Source organism: Callithrix jacchus, chromosome 22 (assembly GCF_049354715.1).
Source record: "Callithrix jacchus isolate 240 chromosome 22, calJac240_pri, whole genome shotgun sequence".
NCBI classification, from domain to species: Eukaryota; Metazoa; Chordata; class Mammalia; order Primates; family Cebidae; genus Callithrix; species Callithrix jacchus.
Genome location: NC_133523.1, coordinates 11,812,268 through 11,836,136, shown reverse-complemented (window position 1 = coordinate 11,836,136; position 23,869 = coordinate 11,812,268). Strand labels below are relative to the sequence as shown.

General features: G+C 58.0%; 1 protein-coding gene and 1 long non-coding RNA gene across 6 annotated transcripts in view; one reads left to right on the top strand and one right to left on the bottom strand.

Moving 5' to 3' along the window:
- Positions 1-18,374, bottom strand: part of NFIX (nuclear factor I X) — a 102,285-nt gene extending 83,911 nt beyond the window's left edge. For 3 of the 5 annotated variants that reach the window (XM_035286222.3, XM_078360695.1, XM_078360700.1), the window contains exon 1: positions 17,994-18,374. In XM_035286222.3, coding sequence (XP_035142113.1) covers positions 17,994-18,020 — 27 coding nt within the window. In that variant the 5' untranslated portion in view covers positions 18,021-18,374. The remainder of the gene's footprint in view (positions 1-17,993) is intronic. The other 2 variants (XM_078360691.1, XM_078360704.1) reach the window with 2 other exon arrangements.
- On the top strand, positions 1,757-8,730 carry LOC118150248 (uncharacterized). Its single transcript, XR_004738277.3, has 3 exons — positions 1,757-1,895; positions 5,024-5,152; positions 8,523-8,730. It is a non-coding gene; the product is annotated as an uncharacterized LOC118150248 (long non-coding RNA).
- Positions 18,375-23,869: the final 5,495 nt, after the last annotated feature.

Below are 23,869 nucleotides of genomic sequence, written 5' to 3'. Positions count from 1 at the left end.
GAAGAGCGAAAAGACTTGAAGAGTAAGGGGGGAAAAAGTTAAGTGTGGACTGGAAGCTTGGGGCGGGGATGCTGCTGGGATGGCCCGCGTCTGGGTCCAGGGTGCAAAGCGCAGCAGGGTCAGCGGCTGCCCAGGGTCATCTCCCCCGGCGCAGCTGCAGCGGGCTGAGTCATCCGCACGTGGAAAAGGACCCAACACCATCAAAGCGCATTTAAGTAATTCGGGTGATGAGAAGTCGGGTTTGTGACCGGCTTCCGAGGGGACTGGACACGTGGAGGGGGGAGGGCTTTCTCTGAATGCCCAGGGGCTGCTCTGGCCCCACGGGGTAGCTACGGGGACTTCAGTCCGACACCAGCTTCCTCCTCCAACAGGTTAAGTCGGGTCCTCTGGGCGCACACGTTCTTTTTCCACTTTTCTATCCTCTCCCCTGGCCTGTCAGGGAAGTGCTGCAAAAGGGCTGGTAGCAATGGGTGGGGAGGCCTTAACGCCCCAAATTCAAGAAATCACCCAAGAGGGAAGGTGGCGAAGATCGAAAGGGACTTGGAGGGCAGGTTTGGGGTTTTTAAGGTTTTTTTAGAGGCTGCGCAACTCCCCGGCCTGAAGGCAGAAGAGATAAAAAGAGAAAGCGCGTTTTCTGCCACCTAGTCACATTTCTTCCCCGCGCTCGCTGGAGGCCAAACGCCCCCAAACCCAGCCAACCCTGGAAACAAACAAAAATCTCCCCTGGTAAATTTCCCCACCTTTACTCCCCAAAAAGACAAGGCTCAGGGATTGAAGGGGAGGCTCCTTGGAGACCAGGGCTCTAGAGATGGCTACGCTCTCCATGAGACGCGGAGGAGAGACCCTCCCCGAATAGACGCCCCCAAGCTGCCCTCGGATTTGGGGGCGGTTAAACCCCAAACTCTCCCAAGGAGCCAAAGAATCGCGACAATCATCAACATCCCATTCATAGCCAAAGCCCTCGAACGCGCATTATCCTCCGTCGGATGTCAGGATGGGCGCAGGAGTAGAGAAACTGAGGCACAGGCGGCCGTGAACCCCCAACCCCCGCGTGCCTGGGGGACAAAACCAGGCTTAAGGCAAAAATGCCGATATCTGAGCCCCTTTTGGCAGCGACCTTTGACGCTGGGAATGGTGAACGGGACAGTCCTCCAAGCCCACCAGCGCGGGGTCACTTTTTGGGGGGTAGGTAGGGGGTCACTGTGAGGGGCAGGCCGCGCCCGACGACTGGGAGCCGCGCCTGCGCAGTGAGGGGCCTGGAGGACGCCACTGGGACGCACTAGAGGGCCTACGGTGGCTGGGGGAGATCACTGAGGAGTCTGGCGGCGCAAACGGTTGAAAGCCTGACCTACACTCCCAGTTTCCCCTCACCTGCACGCGGGGTCCGCGGTTCGCACTCTCCACTCAGCACCCAAGGCGGCTCCGTCGTCGGAGCCACCCTGGTACGTGCCACAGGGCGCGTGTCACATCCGGGGCTTCCAAGCGCCGCTTCCCGCCTTTTCGTCGTCGCGCACGCGCACGCGCACGCCTGACTGCGCACGACCCGCTCGTGGCCCGCGGCCCCTTCGCGCCCCGGGACTGGGCCTTCTGCACGGCCTAGGCATGTGCTGTCCTCATCCACCCCGCAGTATGCGGTGCAACTGACGGTGACCATCAGCACCCATTTTCCCCACGACGTGGAAAGCCCGTGATCTTCTCTTCTCCTGCCTGGGACCTGTGGAGGCCTCCCCACCACCTCTACCTCCATGATCCCCCAACCCCAGTCTCGAGTCAGTTGCAGCGGGTCCAGGAAATGCCACGTGCCTTGAGAACCTCCCCGGAGGCCACAATGAAAGCCCGTGGGCAACGGGCACCTGTCGAGGGGCACACTTGTCGAGGGAGCTGTCTCGCTTAGGGTACGTACAGGCACGTGACCTAATGCACAAAGGCAGTGGGGAGGGGGTGTTCGTGTCAACATGGGGTGCAGCCCAGCTTCTCTCTTCCGGGGACCCGGAGGAGACGCTAGAGGACCATCTAACTGTCTCCAGCGGAGCTGGGGCATCGAAGAGCTATGACTGGGCAGTGGAGCGTCTGGAGAGTCCCAGCACAACCCCCTACCTCCACTCCCACCCCTCCAAAACCGGGAGTCCTCCATGCCCACCAGCGGCTTTCTCTGAATGACCGGCTCACTCCTGAAGTCCATGGTGCGCGCAGGGAACTCGTCTCCACCGCCAGTGCGGACCTGGAGCGAAGGCTTGGAGTGCGCGTAGCGTGCGGTCGGTGCTGGAGTCGGTGGGGGGGGGGGAGTGGAAATTTCTCCCGAGGTGGGGTTGGGGGGGGCATTAAATGGCCTCTTTGTGGCAAACTGCAGGCCGTCACTCAGGATTAATTTAAGCGGTAACAGCAAACACACACCAAAAAGCAACGTCTCGCCGCCAGCACCCACCCCCGCGATTGTGTTTCTGGGACTGCCGGGATCCAGCGCTGCAGTCCGGCCCTTGGGGGAGGTGGGTCCCGGTCTTTAAGAACGTGGGACAACCGCAGTGGAGAGGGGGAGGGCTGCTCCCGCCTCCCCCCCCCCCCCCCCCCCCCCCCCCCCGTATCCCTGCCTGGCGAAATGGTTTTTGCAGGTTTGGGTCGAAGCCTAGTGGGGGTGGTAAAATCCAAGTACAAACGTGGAGCGCCAAGAGGGGGGAGCGGTTCTTACATATAAAAAGTATATATAAAGGTACAAATTTCAAATATAAATATAGCACATGCAGGGGCGCCACTGGGCAGCGGCAGTTCTGGGATGTCTCACCTGTGCCCCCAGGGACGTATGGGTAGGCGGCTGTTCCGAGAGGGATGGGGGAGGGTGGAGAAGTGGGAATTAGGCCTCCCTTCCCTGCTGGCTCCCCCAACAACCTGAATGCCGCTTTGAAGCCAGATGCCCTGGGTGGCCCGGCAGGTGTGTGACTCATGTGAAACACGCGTGTGCAGGCTGGGGAAGTGTGTACCTGCGTGGGCCTGGAGCCACGTGTGTGGGTACTGGAGCGGGCTCACGGACCCACTTAGCAACCCCCATGGGGGCTGGGGCGCGAGTACCTGTGCTCGGAAGCCCCATCTGAGGGAAAGCAGGGGAGTGAATGCTTGTGTTTGGGACCACCATGTGGTGCCTGACAGGGACGTGTTTATGGGTGTGAGTGCACCAGCCAGGGTCATTGGGTCAGGCCTGGGTACGTATTTAAGCTTTCGGTGCCTGATATCTTGATGGGGGCTCCGGGCAAGGGCGTGCTCCGGACCCAGGTGGGAGCGACTGTATGGGATCGTGCTTATGTGCCTGAGCAGTCCGAGTGCCGGGCTGGGGTGTCGGACAGGGGCATGCGTTTTGCGCGCCTAGGTCCCCTTCTGAGCCTCAGGGCAGGGGGTGTGTGAGTGCTTGGGCGCACCTTGGGAGTGGCCACGTGCGCCGGGGCCGCTGTCTGGACCCAGCCGAGCCCGGATCTGGCCCCTGAGCGGGCCATGGGGCAGGGCCAGCCGCCCGGCAGGCCAAGGCGGGATGTCGTTGGAGCCCTGTTGGTTTTGGCCAAGGCAACTCCAATGGGGGAAGCCCCAGGAGCAGGCGGGGGAGAAACAAAGAAGAGGAAAGCAAGGGAAAAGCGGGTTGCAGAGGAGGAAGCACCCTGTACCCCCAAGGGCCCCAGGGGCGGTGGAGGCTGGGGTCTGCCTGGGCCAGGGGGCTCCTGGAGGCCCCTGGGCCCAAGATGGCCACTCCACCTGTGTGGACAGGGCCAGGCTGTTGGTTTGAAGTCCTGAGACTTCTCTTCTCTGCCTTTGAAGACCCCCAGCCCCATTCTACCCACCAAATCCCCCAAAGGACCACAGGCTGCCATCACTGCAGACTACCTCCAGCCGCCACATGGCCACTCACACACTCAAGCCTAGTGCCACTGTACTTGTGGTTGCCCATCTGATAGCCCCCACACTGCCCAGCAGTTTTTCATTGCCCACCAGTACCCCACTTGGAGCCAAGTGACATTGATGGGGAGAGCATGGCCCAATTTTCCCAGCCAAGGACAGACGATTTGAACACCCTTAAGCAGGGAACCAGGAGGCCTCTTCCTCCTGTTTCTTGCTCTGGGCTTCTTAGAACCGGGGAATAGGAAGGGAATTTCCTTGGGAAGGCCAGAAGGTGGAGCCTCAGGTGGCCAGAAGGGGGTTGAAAAGCTGGAGTGAACCTGTTTAAGTCTTGCTCACTCCTGGGAATCTGGCTGGGTAATCCCTGCCACCCAGCTTCTAGACCCATGACCTTGGCACTTGACCTTGCTGCCTCTGTTTCCTCATCTGTAAAACAGGTTACTCATACCTGCGTCGTATTGGGAGGGTCACAGGAGGTCATGTATGCCCGCCTCCCCCCCAACCCACTGCCCAGGCATAATTGCTCTGCAGTCGGTAGCTGTTATTTTTATTGTGAGGAATCTATGGCTGTGACAAGCTGTGATGCTTGGTGTGATCGCGTGAGGCTGGCTGTGTGTGCGACTGTGCCGCTGTGTGTGTGTGTGCGTGTGTGACAGGTTGTGTGTGAGACTGTGCGTGGACGACAGATTGTGCCGGTGTGCGGCGGTGCTTGTGACAGGCTGTCACTGCGCGACAGACTGCGGGTGGCGGGGTGTTGCGGGCGTTGACTGTGAGTGGGGATGAGGCAGTGTGTGGGACTGGGACTGGGGGACCCCCGCAAATCTATCTCGCTAAGGACCTGGCTAGTGAGGGTGAGGAGGCTCTCTGGAACTGCAGGAGGAACTCACTCCAGTTTCCCCTTGGGCCTTGGCTTTTCCATTGCATTCAGTGGGGTTCCACCTGTTTGTAAACCTTGGAGGTGACAGGTCTCAGAGGACCCTGTGACAGAGCTTCTCCTTCACCTACTGCGTCAACTTAAGTGCCCAACTTCCAGCTTCTTGCTGGGGCTTGGGGGGTGTCAGGGGGTTCAGAGGGTGGACGGCCACAGGCCTGGCTGGCTTCACTGAGGGATGCATACCCTGTGCCTGTTTCCCGTGTTTTCCCTCAGCTCCAGGCCTGGGCAGGGCCAGCGGAGACCTGGAGAAGGAAGAAGAGGTTTTGGGGAAAGATCAAGAAAAGCTAGGGGAGAAAGGAACAAAATGAGGAAATCAGAGAGACGGAAGATCAGAGCGAGCAGGTAACATCAGCGTGGGCGCCTCCCAGGAGAACCCCGAAGAACCCCGAGCTGCTGGTCAGGGCCACCAATCAGGGTGAAAACATCTCATGTTTATGGGCCAGGACTGGCAGAAATGCCTGCCGACACTGGAGCACTGCTTGTGTACCAGGCCCTGTGCTCAGAGCCCACTTGTAGGGACTCAGCTCTAGGGATGCAACCCTGCCAGGGGAATGAAAACACCAGGCTTGGCTGAAAAGCATCTGGTATGCTCATCACCACCCAAGCCCATAGTGTCCCTTTTTGGATGGAGAAACTGAGGCTGGGGGCCTCATCCAAGCTCCCCCTGAAGCCCTGGAGTCATGAGAATGCAGGACTCCAAAAACTGGAGCGGTGCGTTTTTCCCAGCGTGGCCAAACCCCACCGGCTGGAAGCATCCCAGGACTCTGTGGGCTGAGGAAAGTGCCATGTCACCCCTCCTGCCTCCTTAGTATGTCAGCGTGTGTGTTTGTTGCATGTGTTATGTGTGTCATGCTCGAGGGCTGTCCTGCAGCTGTCCCTGGTGTACAGGCCACAGGATGATGTGTGTGCATCTCTCAGTAGGCAAGGCCTGTGTGTGTCTGCTCAGTGTGTCTGTGTGTGTGTCTGTGTGTCCGTTCAGGGCCAGCCCCTGCCAAAGAGAGGGGAGCAGCATTGGAGCACCCCAACCCCCCCCCCCGAAAGTGTGTCTTTGATACTTGCAGCCTCGGCAGCGAAAAACAAGTTTCCACAGGGCCGCCTTGGGTTGGGGCCAGGCCGTCCTCAAATAACATTTGAAGTTACTTAGCAAACTTTGTTTAGTGCCGAGAGAGGCGCGGGCAGCGGGTGGGGGGTGGGGGGAGGGCAATAAACCGGTTCCTCCGAAGTCCCTTGTCCCATCTGGGGGCACAAGTGCCCAAGGTGAGGCTCACTTCCCTCATCCCAGCTCTGGGGAGTGGAAGCAGGAATCTTGGAACCTTGGGGAGAAATTAGGGAAGGAGAGAGGTCAGGGCACCCCACAGATGAAGCCTTGCCCTTGCCCTGCCAGGGCCTGGGCTTGGGCAGAGATGCCCACCCTAGCCTCCTGGTGGCCCAGATGCCAACACCAGGTACGGGGCAATCAGAAATGGGAGGGGCCCCACTTTTGCTGCAGTCCTGCTCTGCCAACCTTGAGGCTAAATGAAGGGGTAGATGGAGCGAGCTTAGAACATGGGTCACCCCAACCCCAGATACGCACAAGCGCTCAGAAACCCCCTGATGTCCACATGCCCAACCCCCACCCCCAAATCCCCATTTCCAGGTCCCAGCCCTGGGCAGCAGAGAGGGCCCGAGAGCCAGCGATGGCGGCGGATTTGGAAGTGAGGTTGGCGCCTATGGGAGGGGGAGGGGGGAAGAGATGCCAAAAATGGTGAGCCATTACAGGCGAGCAGGCGAGAGAGGGAGGAAGGGAGGGAGCAAGCAGGGAAGATGGAAGCCAGGCGGGCATCCTCGCCTAGCTGCAAAGGGGCAGCGGAAGAGGCAGCCCAGCCCTTCCAGGGAACAGGCATGGGGGATGATCCCCAGGTGGCACGGGACAGGCAGGGGCCTGGAGGCGCCCAGCACTTCCCCACCCCCACCTCAAGCTTCGAAATGGAGACTGGCAGCAGCAGCCGCTCGGCTCTGCCCGGGCATGGGGTGGGGGTGGCAGGCAGGCAGGGCGCCAAACCAAATGCCACCAGGCTGGGCACGGTGGTTGCCAGCCTGCAGTGCCGACCCCGCCGGGCCCCAGCCCAGAGCTCTCGAGCCCAGAGCTTTGGGGGTGGAGAGAGTCTGGGGCCCCGGTGGAAGTTGAGGGACTCAACAGGCAAAGCCAGATACCCCCAAGAGGAGGGAAGATCCCTAAGACCCTGCAAAGATGGCGCAGCCTGGTACTGCCAGGGTGACAGGCTGGGGTAAAAATAAACCCGGCCCGCCCCGGGGGAGCTAAATTGAGGGGCCCAGGTGGAAGTGCCACTCTGGGCCACCAGCTGCCCCCGCCCCGTCCCCCAGCTCAGAGCAGCAGAGCTGCGCATACCCGGTGCCCATCAAGCCCCAGTTTCTGTACAGGAAAGGCCTCGGCCATCTTGTCCCCAGATCTTGGGTGGGCACAATATAGCGTTTCCACAAATATCGATAATAGACGACCTCAGATTGAAGAAAAGACAGGCAACACGGTCTGGGCAAATGGTGGGCATGCCATGCTGAGCCACCCACCCCAACCTCCAGTCTGCCCCTTGGAGAGAGAAAAGGGCCCGGCGGGCGGTACTTGAACTGCAGCAGGGCAACGTTCAAAATCAGCACCTCACCATGAGGCCTCCCCGCCCATCTCTGCTAGAAGCACAACTGCCCAGCACTCCTGAGGGCCCGGCCAGCTCTGTTCTCCCCACAGCACCGAGCACTGTCTCAAGGACTGGACACTCCCTTGCTTATCAGGTTCACGGTCTGCCCTCCCACCGGGGCTGGCATCTTTGCAGATTTTGCTCCCTGCCCAACACCCGGGGCCTAAAACAGAGCATGGCACCCAGGAGGTGCTTGGTAAATATTTGTGGAAGGAATGCACAGGCCCCCGGCTGCACCCCCAGCATGTGGGCTCCAGCTAGGTGCCCATCAACATGTGGGAAAGGATGTTTGGCCCTTCGGGGGTGAGGGCAAGCCTGGCCAGCAGGAGTGTAAAGGGGGTGAGACCACCATCCACCTTTATTCTGAGCCCCGGTTGGAAGAAGATCTGAAGGTCAGAGTGGTAAGGAAGGTTCAAGGGCCAGGCCAACTTCTGGGGCATACTTCAAATGGGGGTGTGAGGGCATGCAGGCCCATTCTGAAATTTGGGGAAGGCCAGAGAACAAGCTGTAATTCTGTCCCATCGGCAGGATTGAGGGTGGTGACGATCTTGGAGAAGGAGCTCCCCCACTCTTGACCCTGGCACTAGATATCTCTACTCTGAGTCTCAGTTTTTCATCATAAAATCAGAACAGTTATTTCACATGAAGGACAGTTTTAAAGCATGTGCTGTGAACCAATTTCTCAGATCCTTACCATAACCCTGCTTCCTAGATACAGAAATTGAAACCCAGAGAGGTTAAGCACCTTGCCTGAAGTCACACAGCTAGTGAGTGGCAGAGCCAGGAGTCAAACCCAGGAAGCTGGCTCTGCAGGCGCCACGCTCCTCATAACAGTACCTCTGAACGCAGAATTCAAGAAGACAAGCTGGGAAGGCACTTAGCAAGGGCACAACGCAGCAAGCACACAGTTCACATTAGCTGTTGCTATGATTTTTAGGACAAACATTTATTTTGCTATTATCCTATTTTCTTTTATCATTCTGCCAACTGCTGTCTCTTCTGTCTTTCTCTGGGGTCAGAACTGAGGAGTCAAAGGCCAAAGGATTACGGAGACAGCCCCATGGAGGACGGGAGTCTCAGAATTGAGCTTTGTCGGCTGGGCTCAGTGGCTCACGCTTGTAATCCCAGCACTCTGGGAGGCCGACAAGGACAGATCACTTGAGGCCAGGACTTTGAGACCAGCCTGACCAACATGGAGAAACCCCATCTCTACTCAAAATACAAAAATTAGCCAAGCGTGGTAGCGCATGTCTGTAATTCTAGCTACTCGGGAGGCTGAGGCACAAGAATTGCTTGAACCCAGGAGGCGGAGGTTGCAGTGAGCCAAGATTGCACCACTGTACTCCAGCCTGGATGACAGAATGAGACCCTGTCTCTAAAAAAAAAAAAAAAAGGCCGGGCACGGTGGCTCATGCCGGTAGTCTCAGCACTGGAGGCTGAGGCAGACAGATTCTCCTGAGGTCAGGAGTTCAAGATCAGCCTGACCAACATGAACAAACCCTGTCTCTACTAAAAAGACAAAATCAGCCAGGTATGGTGGTACATGTCTGTAATGCCAGCTACTCGGGAGTCTGAGGCAGGAGAATTGCTTGAACCTGGTAGGTGGTGTGAGATTGCACCATTGCACTCCAGCCTGGGCAACAAGAGTGAAACTCTGTCTCAAAAAAAAAAAAAAAAAAAAAAGAACTTAGCTTTGTCCCCATCCCTTCTCTTGGTGGCTGCCAAGAGCAAGGAGGTGAGGGTGGAGGCCTCAGCCACTGAGTCTAGAAGATTCTGGGTGTCCTGGGCAGGGGTGGGCATGTGGCTATCCAGGCTTGGTCTCGCCCCAGCCTTCTACAAACCATGGCAGGGATTTGGGGCTCCCAATTCTATCCGGAGAAGTCAGGGTGGCCGTAGCTGCTGCACAAAGACAGCTGATTGTGGATGACAAGCAGAGGGGAGGTGCCACTCTGGGCAGGTCTCATCTCTCAGGCGCCATTTCCAACCACTGCCAGGTGTGGCCCAGGTGCGAATTCGTGTGGAGGGGTGACTCTTGTCCCCAGGTGCTGGGGTAACACCGGACTTATACATGCCACACCAGCTGTGCCGGGGTTTGGTGGGGGAAAGGGGTATATATGTGACAATGCCTGGGTCCTGGTGAGGGAGAGTGTGTGCGTATGTGTGACACTGTGTCAGCTGGCTTCTTGTTTGGGTGTGACTGTGTATGGGGGTGCATGTGTAATGGGTGTCAAGGGTAAGCTGTGCCTGTGTGTGTTATTGTGTGTCTGGGGATGCATGGCAAGGTTTCCCCAGAAACCTTGGCACTACTGACATTTGGGGCCAGATCATTCTTTGTGATCGGTGGGGTTTGTGGGGGATGCATTGCAGGGGATCGAGCAGTGTTCCGGGTCTCCACTCAGTAAATGCCAATGGCACACCCTCCACAAATGTGACACCAAAAATGATTACAGGCGGGACATGGTGGCTCGTGGCTGTAATCCTGGCACCTTGAGAGGCTGAGGCCAGAGGATCACCTGAGCCCAGGAGTTCAAGACCAGCCTGGGCAACATAATAAGACTCTGTCTCTACAAAAAAAATTAAAAATTAGCCAGGCGTGGTGGCATGCACCTGTCGTCCCTGCTACTCAGGAGGCTGAGATGGGTAGATGGCTTAAGCTTAGGAGGTCAAGGGCTGCAGTGAACCGAGATCGCACCACTGTGCTCCAGCCTGGGCTACAAGTGAGAGTCTGTCTCTAAAAAAAAACGTTTCCAGACATTTCCCAATTGGCAAAATCACTCCTGGTGACACCGGGTTAGGGAGTGTGTGGGGTGTTTGTGTGTCTGAGAGCGTGTTATGCATGTGCACGTTCCTGAGTGTTTGGTGGTGTGTATGCGGGTGTATTAGTTCTCGTGTGTGTCTTTCAGGCACCTGACATTATGACTGAGTGCATGTTCTGTGTGTTTCTAGCTGTGCCTGTGGGTCTGAGCGTTTGTGAGCATTTGACAGTGGCAAAGCCTGTGTCTGTGCTGTGTGCTTCACAGCACATGTGATCGTATGACTGCGCGTGTCCCATGTATCTGCACCCACGTGCACGTCCCTGCGCGTGTAATGCTGCATCGATGTGTTTGGGTGTGGCCAGGTGCCTGTAGGTGTCTGTCAGTAAGGGCAAGCTTCTTTGTATGGGGACGCCTGTGTCTGTCTGATTGAGGGAGGTACAGCATGCCAGTGTGTGGCAGCATGATTCTTTGTGCCCGCATGTGCCAGTGAGAGTGTATGACTTTGAGATGGACCCGGAATAAAAAACCCCCCCACTCCCCGAGATGATTTGACCGAAGCTGATATTTGGACGGAACCACCTGGATAATTTGGCCCCCATCCCTAGCTCCTGCCTGCCGTGGACTAAAAGGCCCAGGGGGGTCGGGTGTACCTCCACACCATCCCTTCCTCCAGCCTGGCTCACAAAGATTCAGGTGGGGACAGACAGATCCCTGCTTTTGCCCAATCTGTGCCAGGAAGGTTGGCACTGAGCTTCAGCTGAGGGGGCAGGGTCCTCAGTGATGGTGATGGGCACTGCCCCCTGCCCACTGCTGGCCACCACCCCCGGCTCCCCTCAGGGTGGGGCCCAGTGGGGGGAGAGCTCCCCAGTGCAACCCTGGCTTCCGATTGGCTACAGAGCGCCGCAGTGCCCGCTACCCGCCTCCCCTCCCTGGCTGGCGCAGCCACATCGGTAGTGGTGGCAAACGCAACTTGGAGTTCTGGGCACAGCTGCGCCTCACAGAGGCCTGCCAGCCCCACCAGAAGCCAGACACCCCAGCTCCATGCCCCCGACCCCTCCCTGCCCACCCGCCCCACCGGGCAGCTCAGTCACCCTGCCCGTTGCCTCCCTCTGGCTGCCAGGCCCTGTTCACCCTGCTCCCTCACCCACCAGGCCTGTGCCCCCCTGGCCAAGCCCACTCAGGGGGCCCAGGCCCCTGCACAAGGCCACTCCCGCCCTCAGAGGGGCTCCTCAGGAGGGGGGAGGCAGTGAGGAAGGGGGGGGTTGGGGAGCTAGCCCTTCTTCCTTTAGTGAACGCGCCCAGAGCTGGAGCCAAAAATCGAGGAGGAGAGATATTCAGACGGAGCCAAGACGCGTTTGGCAGGAGGAGAGAGAGAGGGAGAGAGGGAGCGGGAGGAGGGGAGGAGGGGAGGAAAGAGGGAGGAAAGAGAGAGAGAAAGGGGGAAAGAAGGGGGGACCTCAGTTTCCAAATCCGCGCCCTCAGAGCCTCGGAGGGATGGCAGGTGGCCCAAGGGTGTGGAACCCTTGACCCACCTGGCTGTGGGGGCAGCGGGGATGGTGGGCTCAGGCCCACGGAGACAGCCGGACACCCAGCTGGCCAGCTAGAACGGACACAGGCAGAAGCCAAGATCAATGTGCGCTGGGCAGACAGAGGGAGGCCTGTGGGCGGCCCGAACACACACCCGCACCTCGCCACCGCACAACGGGCTTCTGTCCACGCCAGGCCAGGGGCACGGGCGGGGCCGCAGCAAGGCCACCGTGGCCGCGAGACCTCATGGGAAGGGACTGAGCTGCCAGCCCACTCCCAGCCACTCACCCAGCCGGCCATATCAGGCATCTCATACAGTGCTCAGAGGCCAAGGGAATGCCCGGGAGAGGGGCCCATGGGGTGAGACCCACAGTGATCATCATGGTGACAGGCCCAGGAGGCACAGTAATCTGAGGGTGGTGACACCAGAGACACGTGTGTTGACACATATGTGGACACAGGTTGACACGGACAGGCCAACACGTGTGTGAGACACACGAATACACTCTTTGCCGTGACGCACAGACACCCAGAAAAACACTGCTGTAGATGTGACGCATGTCGCCGGGACACTGTCACCCCAGATACAAAGCACAGATACAAAGATGGCGACCAGCACACGGATACCCGTTGACGCGCACATCCCCACCGTGACACAAAAACGACATCCAGCATGCCGACATGCATGGTGGCACGCTCCCCGACCCCCGCCACCAAATACACAAGAGACAGGGTGTGCAGTGATCCATGGAGTCACATGCAGGTAGCACCCAGTGATGGACACTTGGAGATCTGGAGCCGCATGAGGAGGGACTGGGGCAGACACACAGACATCCAAGGGAAAATGGTGGCTCTGAGGCCTGATATGCCGATTAACAGGCACGCTGCTCTGGCAGACCCCAGATAGTTGCACACAGCTGTCCCCGTGGCCCACTCGCCCTCACATATAGGGCTTTGGGGGCAGGAAAATGAAGACATCCCCCTCCTTTCCCCCACCCCAGCTGGGAGGGAGGAGACAAAAGGCCCATCCTTAGCACCGTGTTGGAGAAAGTGCCCAGCCTCCCCTATCTCTCTTGGTCCAGCAAGTCCCCAGATTCCAGCTTCATGGGGGTGGGGGAAACAATACCTGAGCAGATGAAAAACGGTTAGATGGGGAGGCCAGCCCTCCCTGTGCTGGCCCTCCCCGTGGGTTAGATGGGGAGGTCAGTGGACCACGGGGGCATTTCGCCCACAGCCATGGTGCCACGGCCAAACGCCCAGCATTGCTCCCACCCACAATGCACCCTGATCCAGCCAAGTGCCCACATAGGGTCCCACACACTTGCCCTGTCTTCACGGCGGGTCCAGGTTATAACGCCCAGGTGCAGACGCAGAAATAGTCCTGGAGCTTTGGGGACGTCCCTGAAGTCATCATCTATATGCACCAGGTCTCTCTGTCTCATGTACATTTGGATGAACACGCACTTTTTTGGGGGGACGGTCTTGCTCTGCCACCCAGGCTGGAGTGCAGTGGTGCTATCTCAGCTCACGGCAACCTCCACCTCCAGAGTTCAAGTGACTCTCTGGCCTCAGCCTCTGTGTAGCTGGGATTAAAGACTCGCGCCACCACACCTGGCTAATTTTTGTATTTTTAGTAGCAACGGGGTTTCACCATGTTGGTCAGGCTGTTCTCGAACTCCTGACCTCATGATCCACCTGCCTCAGCCTCCCAAAGTGCTGGGATTACAGGCATGAGCCACTGCACCCGGCCCACACATGTACTCTTATACCAGGACTCGGGTCCCCCAAAGAGGGCATCTGGTCCTCAGGGAACAGAACAGGCCTGGGTTCTCCCCTCCTGCCCCTACCCTCCCCCACCATCTCTTCCCTATCTTGAAGCCCTGCCACCCTCTGCTTAGCCTATAGGCCCCCATCCAAAGGTAAAAGAGCTGGGCCATGAGCAAGCACCCATCCTTCAAAACTCTCCTCCTGCCTCCTCCTCCTCCAGGCAGTCCCCTTGGATATGTATGGTTAGGAGGCGCTCAACCCTGTCTTTTACCCCTTAGAGGCATCCCTCTCCCAGCAGGGAGGGTCCAGGAGGTTACAACCAACAATTGGCAACAATTCCCATTTCTGGAGCACACACTATGTGCCAGGCACCACGCTGAGCCCACGTACAGCCCAAGATATAGACACTGGTTTTGCCTATTTTACAGGCCAGGAAAATCCTGTGCTTTAGGTCGCAAGATTAGAAGATGCGGAGCTGGAGCTTGAAGCGGTTGCTGTCTGACCACAAAGCCTAGCCCTTGACCTCTACTCCCGCAGCCTCCGTCTGGAAGCTCTTGAGGCTACACAAGACATTCCAGGCCCTAGGGAGACTGGAGCACCCCATTCCCTGCAGAATCCTCTGCCTCGAGCTCAGCCCAACATCCAAACATCTCAGGAAGCCCCTGCTCATCTCATGAGCTAGCCCATCCCAGCCCACACCTGGGCACACCTCCCACCCCAGCAATGGGCATGAATCGGCAGGGCCAGGGCCAGAGAAAAAATGCCAAGTGCCATGGAAACAGGGCACCAGGCTGGAGCAGGGACAGAGAGCGATAGCTTCACAGCGACAAAGCGGTGGCCACAGTGACCCAGAGAGAAAGCTGGGGGAAGGGGGCATCAGGGAGGCCCCAACCATCCCCCTCCCATGGAAAGAGTGTGCGGGGAGCTGTCCAGACACAAAAATACAGGAACATTCATTGCTTGTGTGGCTAGGAATACGGGCGGAGGTCGCTGCGTGTCTGACAGCGGGTGTATCCGTGTGTGCGCCCATGTATGTCTTTGTGTGTGTCAGCAAATGTCGGCATGTTTGCATGTGTATCCCTGTGGCAAGGAGGGGGAAGCACACATCGGTGCCTATCTCCGTGTGCGTGTGTTTGAAAAGGTATTTTGTGTACACACCTGGGTGAGCCAATTGCATTGTGTCTCTGTGTGAAAATGTGAATCCATCCATCCGTCTGTCTGTCCTTGAGTCCATGCAAGTGTGTGTGAGGGTGAACACACATTTGCGTCTGCCTGTATCCAAGCGTGTGCTGAGGGCTCCATGAGTCTGGGAGGTGTCGCGGTTTCCATGCGCCTACATCGCTGTGTCATCTTGAGGGGTTTGTGTTTATGTGTGCACTGGGGGTAGTTGTGAACACAAGTCCACGGTCTCCTGTGTCCATACACGTGTTAAAGCGGCACTGCTGTGTCTCTAAGCCTATGCCAACACACATGTCCCGTTTCAAGGGGTGCATGTGTGTTAATGTGTATGTGTGTGACAGTGTGGACACAAGTCCCTGGTTTCCTTCGTCCGTAGGCCTGTAGGTTTGTCGACGGTCATGTGTCTGGACATTGGTGTGAACAGGACGCTTACGTCCCCATCTTGGCAGTGACGGTGGTGTACATGAGTCCACAGCCTGGTTGTGTCTCTGTTTCTTGGTGGGGTCGGGGTGGGGAGGGGGTCCATCCATTCACCCCCCCCACCCCTGTCTCCACCTGAGACTCAGGCCTGTGGCTGCAATGGACCCCAGCAGCTCCAGCAACCGCCCCGCCCGGCCGTCCTGGATTTCTATGCTTTTTCTAGAAGGAGATTTTCCCCCCGCCCTTCCCCCTCGCCCACAGTACCTTTCCCCGCCAGGGCCCCGCTGCTCCAAGCTCGTTCCTGCTCAATCATTTATTGACTTTAAAATCGAAGCCAATTCTGGTTTGAAAAAAAGAAAAGGGAGAGAGAGAGGGAAAGGGAAAGAGAGAGAGGCAGGCCAGAGAGACAGAGAGAGTCCGAGACGCCAGTGGAGGGGGGAGCAGAGATGGGGCCAAAACTGGAGTCAGAGACAGAGACAGAGACAGTCAGAGATATACAAAAGGACAGAGATGGAGAAAGAGAGATGGAAAAGGGCAGAGTTTGCCAGAGACCAAGAAAAACAGACCAAGAAAAAGACAGCAAACGAAAGAGGTTGTCAGAAAAACAGAGACCAGCAGGGCAAACTATGGAAGCAGAAAGATTTGTGAAAACAAGAGATGTGGTTGTCAGGGAGGGGCAGGCCAGACTCTGCTGACCAGCCAGCAGCAGCCACTCGCCCAGAGCTGAAGGGTTTCCCTGCCCACCGTGCAGGGCTGGCAGCCTGGCGACACTGTGCCCACTCCCCTCTCCAGCCATCCTGGCACAGTGGAGCTGTCGTAACCTGGGCCTACAGTCACATGGAGCCAGGCACTGGCCATCGCCCTGGGTCTGTCTAGTGGCCGCCCCAGCCCCTTCCTAGCCGTGTCACCGGCGTATCCGCGGGCATTTTCTCTCCCAGCCTGCTGTGAAATCTGAGGGGCGGGTGTCTCACCCAAGCCACGGGGGAGCAGGCTCAGATGTCTGGTGTGCTTGGCATGGAAGCCAGGCTGGCAGCCTGGTGGGCAAGAGGCTGCTAGAGCATGGGGTCTTGGTCCTGCTAGGCCCCAAACGTCAGCCACACAGCCCAGCCAAGCATAGCACCAAAGACAGCCACGGCTCAGACACCGCTTGGTAGGCAGTTGTCGTGAGGGGTGCCCAACATGGCATGGCTGTGGAACTCGGGGTGCAGATGTGGGGGTTCCCCACAGTGCTTAGCATGCTTGGTGGCACCTGCATGCACACTGTGATATGTATGCATGCCCGTTCGCCCTCACCCACATGTACTTGGGCCCACTTTCTACAGGAAAACCCGCTCCCTGGGCCATACCCTCAGCCATGCCACGCAGGCCTGCCCATGACCAGCCCACAGGGCCACACACAGTCTCTAGATTGATTCACACACGCATACACTTGCACCTGTGCATACAGGAGCATGGTGTGGCCACAGCTGACACACACCGAGACAAACCCCTGACCCCTTGACACCGCTCCATGTTCCCGGCTCGACCCAGACGAAGTACCAACCATACCCGTGTGGACTGCCACTGTAAGCTGTGGACACACTTGGCACATGGTTGACAGGGATCAGGCTGGGCAGAGGCGACAATAAGGACCTGAACTAGAGAACCCCCACATGCAGGCCCGGCTGGATGCAGGGCTAAGCAGCCCCCAGATGTCCCCTCTTCGGACACTGTTACCAGCTGTGGCCTGGCCCTGCAGGCAATGCTGTCAGGGCCACTGTGGGATACTGGGCAGCTCCTGTGCCCTCTTAGAGCCTCAGGCCACAGCCTGGGGAGAGTGGGGTGGCTCGACAGGCATCCTCGCAGCTTTTGCTGCCGCCGTATACCATGCAGGGAACTTCGCTGGAGGCGGGACGTGCTCTTACAACGCGCCGACGTCGGCGCTGTTGTGCCCGAGACTGACCCGACGGTGTGGCCGTAGCACTGTCTGCTGTGTCCGCAGCTGCCTCCCGCCCCTCCCGCCTCCAGGCGACAGGACTGGATTCCCCAGGCCTGCCGAGTCCATTCCGCAGCAGCCTGGGTCGCTGGGGCCAAAAAGTTTGAGCCGAGGAAAGTTTGGGGGTGGGGGGGCTGAGGCTGCACCGTCCAGGGTCGGAGAGGCGCGGCCACCGCTGGCAGCGCGCCCGCCCGTCTCTCCCCTCCCCTGCCCCTCCGAAATTTGGGAGCCCCGCCATTTTCTTAGCCCCGCTCCCATGTGAGGCCTGAACAAAGACTTTGGGGAGACGCCCGGGCCGCTCGGCCCGCCCCAGGCACCCCAACCGCACGCAAGGGCCGCCGCCACGCACGCCGGTCACTGCCACCCTCGGGAACCGCTGCGCCAGCCCCAGGAAGCGCCGCGGGACCGTGTCCCCTCTGCGCCCTCGGGACCACCTTCTTGCCACTCTGTCACCCCTGAAAACACTGCCAGCAGCCACGCTGCTGGGTGAGCGCAACAGTAGCCCACAGGTCGGCCGGAGTCCCACTGCCCCTCACACCCTAGTCGAGTGCACGCACACACACACACACACACACACACGCACGCACACGCAGTCCCGCCTGCGCTCCAGGGGCAGCGCCACGACGCAGCTGGCCACCCCCGGAGCCCCCAAGAGGAGTCCGCCTGGTGGCCAGGGTCGCACGCGCACGGTGACGCCCGCACGCGTGCCCAGGCTCCCCGCGGCACAGCCTGCACCCCTCGGTGCTCCGCGGGCTCTCGGGCCCCCCCTCCCCGGCCGCCGCGCGCCCCCTCCGCCCGCCCGCGCCGCCGGCTGGCCTCCCGCGCCCGCTCCCCTCCCCCGGTCGCGCGGGGGCGGCGGCCGGTACCTGGGTGAGGCAGTACGGGGAGTACATAGCTGGGCGCCCGGGCGGGAGCGCGGCGGCCGGCCGCGGCGAGGGGAGGCCCGGCAGGCGGCGGCCGCGCTCGGGCTCGGGCTCCGGCTCGGCTCCTCCGGCCTCCGCCGCGCTGCGCCCGCCCGGCCCGCGGCCCCGCGCTCGGCCCGGCGCCGCTCCGCGCTCGCCGCTCGCAGGCTCGGCCCCGCCGGCTCCGGGGCCGCCGCTGCCGCCGCCGCCGCCGCCGCGCTCGCCGCTGCCTCTCGCGTCCGCCGCCGCCGCCGCCGCCGCCGCGCGTCTACTCCATGCCGCCGCCGCTCGGCCGGTCACCCTCGCCCGCCGCAGCCGCCGCGCTGTGAAAGTGAAAGTTTAGACAAAGTTTGGAAGCGGCGCACTCCGGGGAGAGGGAGCGGGCGGGCGGCGCGGGCGGGAGGAGGGGCGCGGGGAGGGGCGGACAGGGCGGGGGAGCGGCGGCCGGCGCACACACACACACGCACACACACACGAGAACACACGCACACGCGCGTGCGGGGGCGCACACCGACGCGGCCGCCCCGACACGTGCTGGCCCGCGTTCCAGCGCAGACACACGCTGACACGCAGCGGGACTCGGACCCTGCCACACATGTCACGTCCAGAACGCCTGCACGTTCCGCGTTCGAACAACAAAGCACACTCAGAGACCAATGCACACAAGGCACGGGCACGCAACCCCTACACACAGGCACTAACACACACCCCAGTCTGGGAAAACACGACCCACGCACTGACATGCTCTGTGCCACCATGGTACCCAGGCACACAACAAGGAACCGCGTGTAGACATACACCAACACAGGCGTCACGTAGTCACACACTGATATACACGAAGACACACCGGTGCATGACACATAGACACACTGATGCACACAAATGACGCATGTTCCCGCAGAACACAGACACACCGGTGCATGACACATAGAGAGGCACACTGATGCACACACACTGACACATGTTCCCGCAGAACACAGACACACCAGTGCATGACACATAGAGAGGCACACTGATGCACCCACTGACGCATCCACACGCTGACACCTTCCAGACACACAATTCCAACGCACACACACACACAACACACACATCACCGTGCCAGAACATATTGGCAGTTGTGGCAGTACACCCGGATGTACAGAATGACACTGATGATTGGGAGGCCGAGGCCAGTGGATCTCTTGAGCTCGGGAGTTCAAGACCAGCCTGGGCAACACGGCGAAACCCCTTCACTACCAAAAATACAAAAATTAGCTGTGTGTGGTGCTGGACGCCCGTGGTCCCAGCTACTTAGGAGGCTGAAGTGGGAGGATCCCTTGAGCCTGGGAAGGTCGAGGCTACAGTGAGCCTGATCATGCCACTGCACTCCAGCCTGAGTGACAGAGCAAGACCCTGTCTCCAAAAAAAAAAAAACTAAACTAAATAAATAAGAATGACTCTAATGAAGGGAAAATACATAATGTCACATAAATATACACAAAACACCTGGAAGTGAATGCAAAGGACCCTGATACAAAGAGATACAAACTGTCACAGATACAAAGCCAACACTGGCTGTCACAACACAACACACAGGCCAGGCGCCATGACTCATGTCTGTAATCCCAGCACTTTGGGAGGCCAAAGTGGGTGGATCACAAGGTCAGGAGTTCAAGACCAGCCTGGCCAACATAGTAAAACCTTGTCTCTACTAAAAATACAAAAAATTAGCCAGGCATGGTAGCAGGCACCTGTAATCCCAACTACTCAGGAGGCTGAGGCAGGAGAACCACTTGAACCCAGGAGGCGGAAGTTACAGTGAGCTGAGATCACACCATTGCACTCCAGCCCCAGCGACAGTGTGAGACTCCATCTCAAAAAAAAAAAAAATTTTTTTTTTTGAAAGTCTGGATGCGGTGGCTCACACCTGTAATTCCAGCACTTTGGAAAGCCGAAGTGGATAATCGGAAAGTCAGGAGTTCAAGACCAGCCTGGCCAACATAGTGAAACCTCATTTCTACTAAAAATACAAAAATCAGACTGGGCACGGAGGCTCACGCCTGTAATCCCACAACTTTGGGAGGCCAAGGAGGGTTGATCACAAGTCAGGAAATCGAGACCATCCTGGCTAACAAGGTGAAACCACATCTCTTACTAAAATACAAAAAACTAGCCAAGCGTGGTGGCCCGTGCTGTAGTCCCAGCTACTTAGGAGGCTGAGGCAGGGGAATCACTTGAACCCGGGACACAGAGGTTGCAGTGAGCAGAGATTGCGCCACTGCACTCCAGCCTAGGTGACAGAGCAAGACTCCATCTCAAAAAAACAACATATAGAGAGACACACACACCACACTGGGTTGCCCAGATGTACCCACAGGCCTTGGACACACTGACCAACTGTCCTGATGCCCAGGTGGCTGATGATCCCCTAGGAGAATTATCCCGCCATGCACACAGGGTTCACACACACACCCACATCCCTCACATACCCCCACACACACTTGTAATGTGGCCCTGATCACTCACTGAGGCGAATATGGTAGGAGACCCACAGCTCAGGTGTCAGGGACATGTACACACACTTGAGTGAGGTTCCAGCCCCTCTTCAGGCCCCTGACTCCTTATTTTCAGAACATAAAGGACTTGTGGGAAGAAGTAGTGCTGGGGACCCTGGAGCAAGGGAGGGGCAGCCCTCGGGTAACCCCCAGGGTGGGTGGGGAGGTGGTGCCGACAGCCCCCAGGCAGCTCCTGCTGAGACAAAACACCCGCCTGCTGCCAGGTGCAACCAGCACCTTCTTGCTCTCCTGGGCCAAAACGCTGTGGCAATTCTCAGCTATGCATTGTCTGTTAAAGAGGGTGTCAGTGCCCGGGCGGGATGCGCACGCACACAGGCTTGGCTGTGCCCACTGGGCTCTTGCAAGCAGACACAAAAGTGTGTATGCGCATGTGAGTATATGTGTGTAAATGTCCCACATATGCTCCTGGTCACAATACTGTATTAGGCTGTGTGATAGGCAGCGTGTCTGTGGTGTCTAGATGGGTCTGGTGTCTTCCAGGGACACGGAAGAAATGCAGGTCAGAATACATGCAAGATTCTGTCTGGGTGCAGTGGCTCACACCTGTAATCCCAGCACTTTGGGAGGCTGAGGCGGGTGGATCACCTGAGGTCAGGAGTTTGAGACCAGCTTGGCCAACATGGTTAAACCCCGTCTCTACTAAAAATACAAAAATTAGCTGAGCATGGTGGCAGATGCCTGCAATCTCAGCTACTAGGGAGGCTGAGGCAAGAGAGGCTTGAATCTGGGAGGTGGAGGCTGCAGTGAGCCAAGATCACACCACTGTACTGCAGCCTGGGCAACAGAGCAAGACTCTGTCTCAAAAAAAAAAAAAGCAAGAGTCTTTTTGTGTGGATCTGTGTGTTGTGCAGTGGGGACTGGGTCTGACTTTGTACCTGGGATGTTGTGAAGCAGAGAAGGTGCCTGCCTGGCTCTATACCAGGCTCTGAGGACATAGGGTTGCTGGGGGTTAGGGGGAGAGAACAAAGACCGTGGCTGGGCACGGTATCTCACACCTATAATTCCAGCACCTTGGGAGGCCAAGGCAGGTGGATCACCTGAGGTTGGGAGTTCAAGACCAGCGTGACCAACATGGTGAAACCTCATCTCTACTAAAAATACAAAAATTAGCCAAGCATGGTGATGGATGCCTGTAATCCCAGCTACTGGAGAGGCTGAGACAGGAGAATTGCTTGAACCCAGGAGGTGGAGGTTGCGGTGAGCTGAGATTGAACCACTGCACTCTAGACTGGGCGACAGAGCGAGACTCCATCTCAACAAAAAGAAAGAAAAAGAAAACAAACACCATACCCTTGGGGCTGACATCCCAGTGGGTGTCAGGTGTAGAGGTCAGGTGATGAGGGTCTGGGTCTGATGGAAAGTGTCAGTGACAGGGTGCCTGGATGACCATGTGTGTCAGTCCCGAGGGTTATTAGAAAGTATCAGTGTAGACTGGATGCGGTGGCTCATGCCTGTAATCCCAGCACTTTGGGAGGCTGAGGCGGGCAGACTGCTTGAGGTCAGGAGTTCGAGACCAGCATGGGCAACATGATGAGATCCCATTTCTACTAAAAGTACAAAAAAAAAAAAAAGCCAGGCCTGATGGTGCATGCCTGTGGTCTTAGCTACTCCAAAGGCTGAGGTGGGAGAATGGCTTGAGCCCAGGGGCTGAAGGTTGCAGTGAGCCATGATCACACCACTGCAATCCAGCCTGGGCAACAGAATGCATTGTCAGTGTATTTGGGTCTGTGTGTGTGTGTCCTGGAGTGGGTGTGATCACATGGGTGTGTGCAAGGGTCCCAGTGGGTCTGGGACCTGCTTACAAAAGACCAGTGGTCACAGCCAATTTTGTGATCAGGGTTTGTAGGCCAGAAAATATAAATGGGTGTCACTAAGTGTGTGTTTTGCTATGTGGGTGTGGGGCAGTGATGAGGATCTGTGTGTGCCAGGGTGTGTATACAGGTGCTTGGGGGTGGCAGGGATCGGGGCTGTCGGCGGGGGGTGGGGGGGCTCTGTGTGTCAAGAATGTGAGCCTGTGTGTATCAGGCCATTTCAGAGAGTGTATGTGTGTGTGTGGCCTTGGCTGTGTGTGTGTGCGTGTGTGTGTGTGTTTGTGTGTGAGAGAGGGAGAGAGAGGCCATGTTAATGTGTGTCTGTGGATGAGGGAGGAGGTCTCTGTGTGTCCAGATATGTGTGTCTGTGTGCGTCAGGTCATCTCAGTGTGTGTGTGAGTGTCAGGTCATATGTGTGTGTGTCTATGTGAGGCCATGTTAGTGTATGTGACTAGGTGTGTGTATGTGTGTATTTCAGGCCACATAAGTGTGTGTGTCAGGGAAGGAGGAGTCTCTGTGAACCTGCATCAGATGTGAGTCTGTGACAGGCCATGTCAGTGTGTGTGATTAGATGTGTGTGTTTATGTGTCAGGGAGGGGCGGTGTCTTGTGTGTCTGCATCAGACCATGTCAGTGTGTGTGTGTGTTTGTGTTTGTGTGTGTGTGTATATCAGTGAGGGGGGTCTATGGAAACCTGTGTGAGAGATGTGAGTCTGTGTGCGTCAGGCCGTGTCAGTGTGTGTGATGAGATGTGTGTGTCTGCGTGTCCAATATGTGTGTCTGTCAGGCCACGTCAGTGTGTGTGACTGTTGTATGGGTATGCTGGTGTCAGGGAGGGGTCTCTGTGTGTCGTGATATGTGTGTCTATGTTGGGCCATGTCAGTCTGTGTGCGACCAGCTGTGTGTGTGTGTGTGTGTGTGTGTGTGTGTGTCTGTGTGTGTGTGTGTGTATCAGGGATTGCATCCCTGTGTGCCTGAGAGTGTGTCTGGGTAGGTGTGTGTCTGTCATTCCGTGCTCGGGGGCATCGGACCCCAGGATCCCGTGGGTCTGAGTCTCCCCACAGCACCTGAGGCCACCACACCACGGAGGGAGGGCCGTTGAGGAGGGAATTGATACGTCCTTAAAAATTCAAGGGTTTCTCGTAAACAGAAACTTTTAACACCGTTTAAAGTTTCAGACTGCTGCTATGGCTGCCTCCACACCACCACTGCCCCAGATAGGGGAGGGGGCTCCGAGGGGCAGATGGGGAAGGGTTGGAAGTGGAGCAGGGCACAGAGGGGAAGGGGCAGGGCCACCTGGGGGGCTGGGAGCAGGAGGGGCTGGGGGAAGGGCCAGAAAGGGATTTGGGGATTGAGGGGGCTGGGGCCCTGAATAGATGGTTCTCAGAATGGGGGCCCAGGGGTAGGGAGGGGAGGGGAGCTGGACGAGGCAGGGGGATGAACGGAAAAGGGTCTGGGGGCCTTTGAGGGGC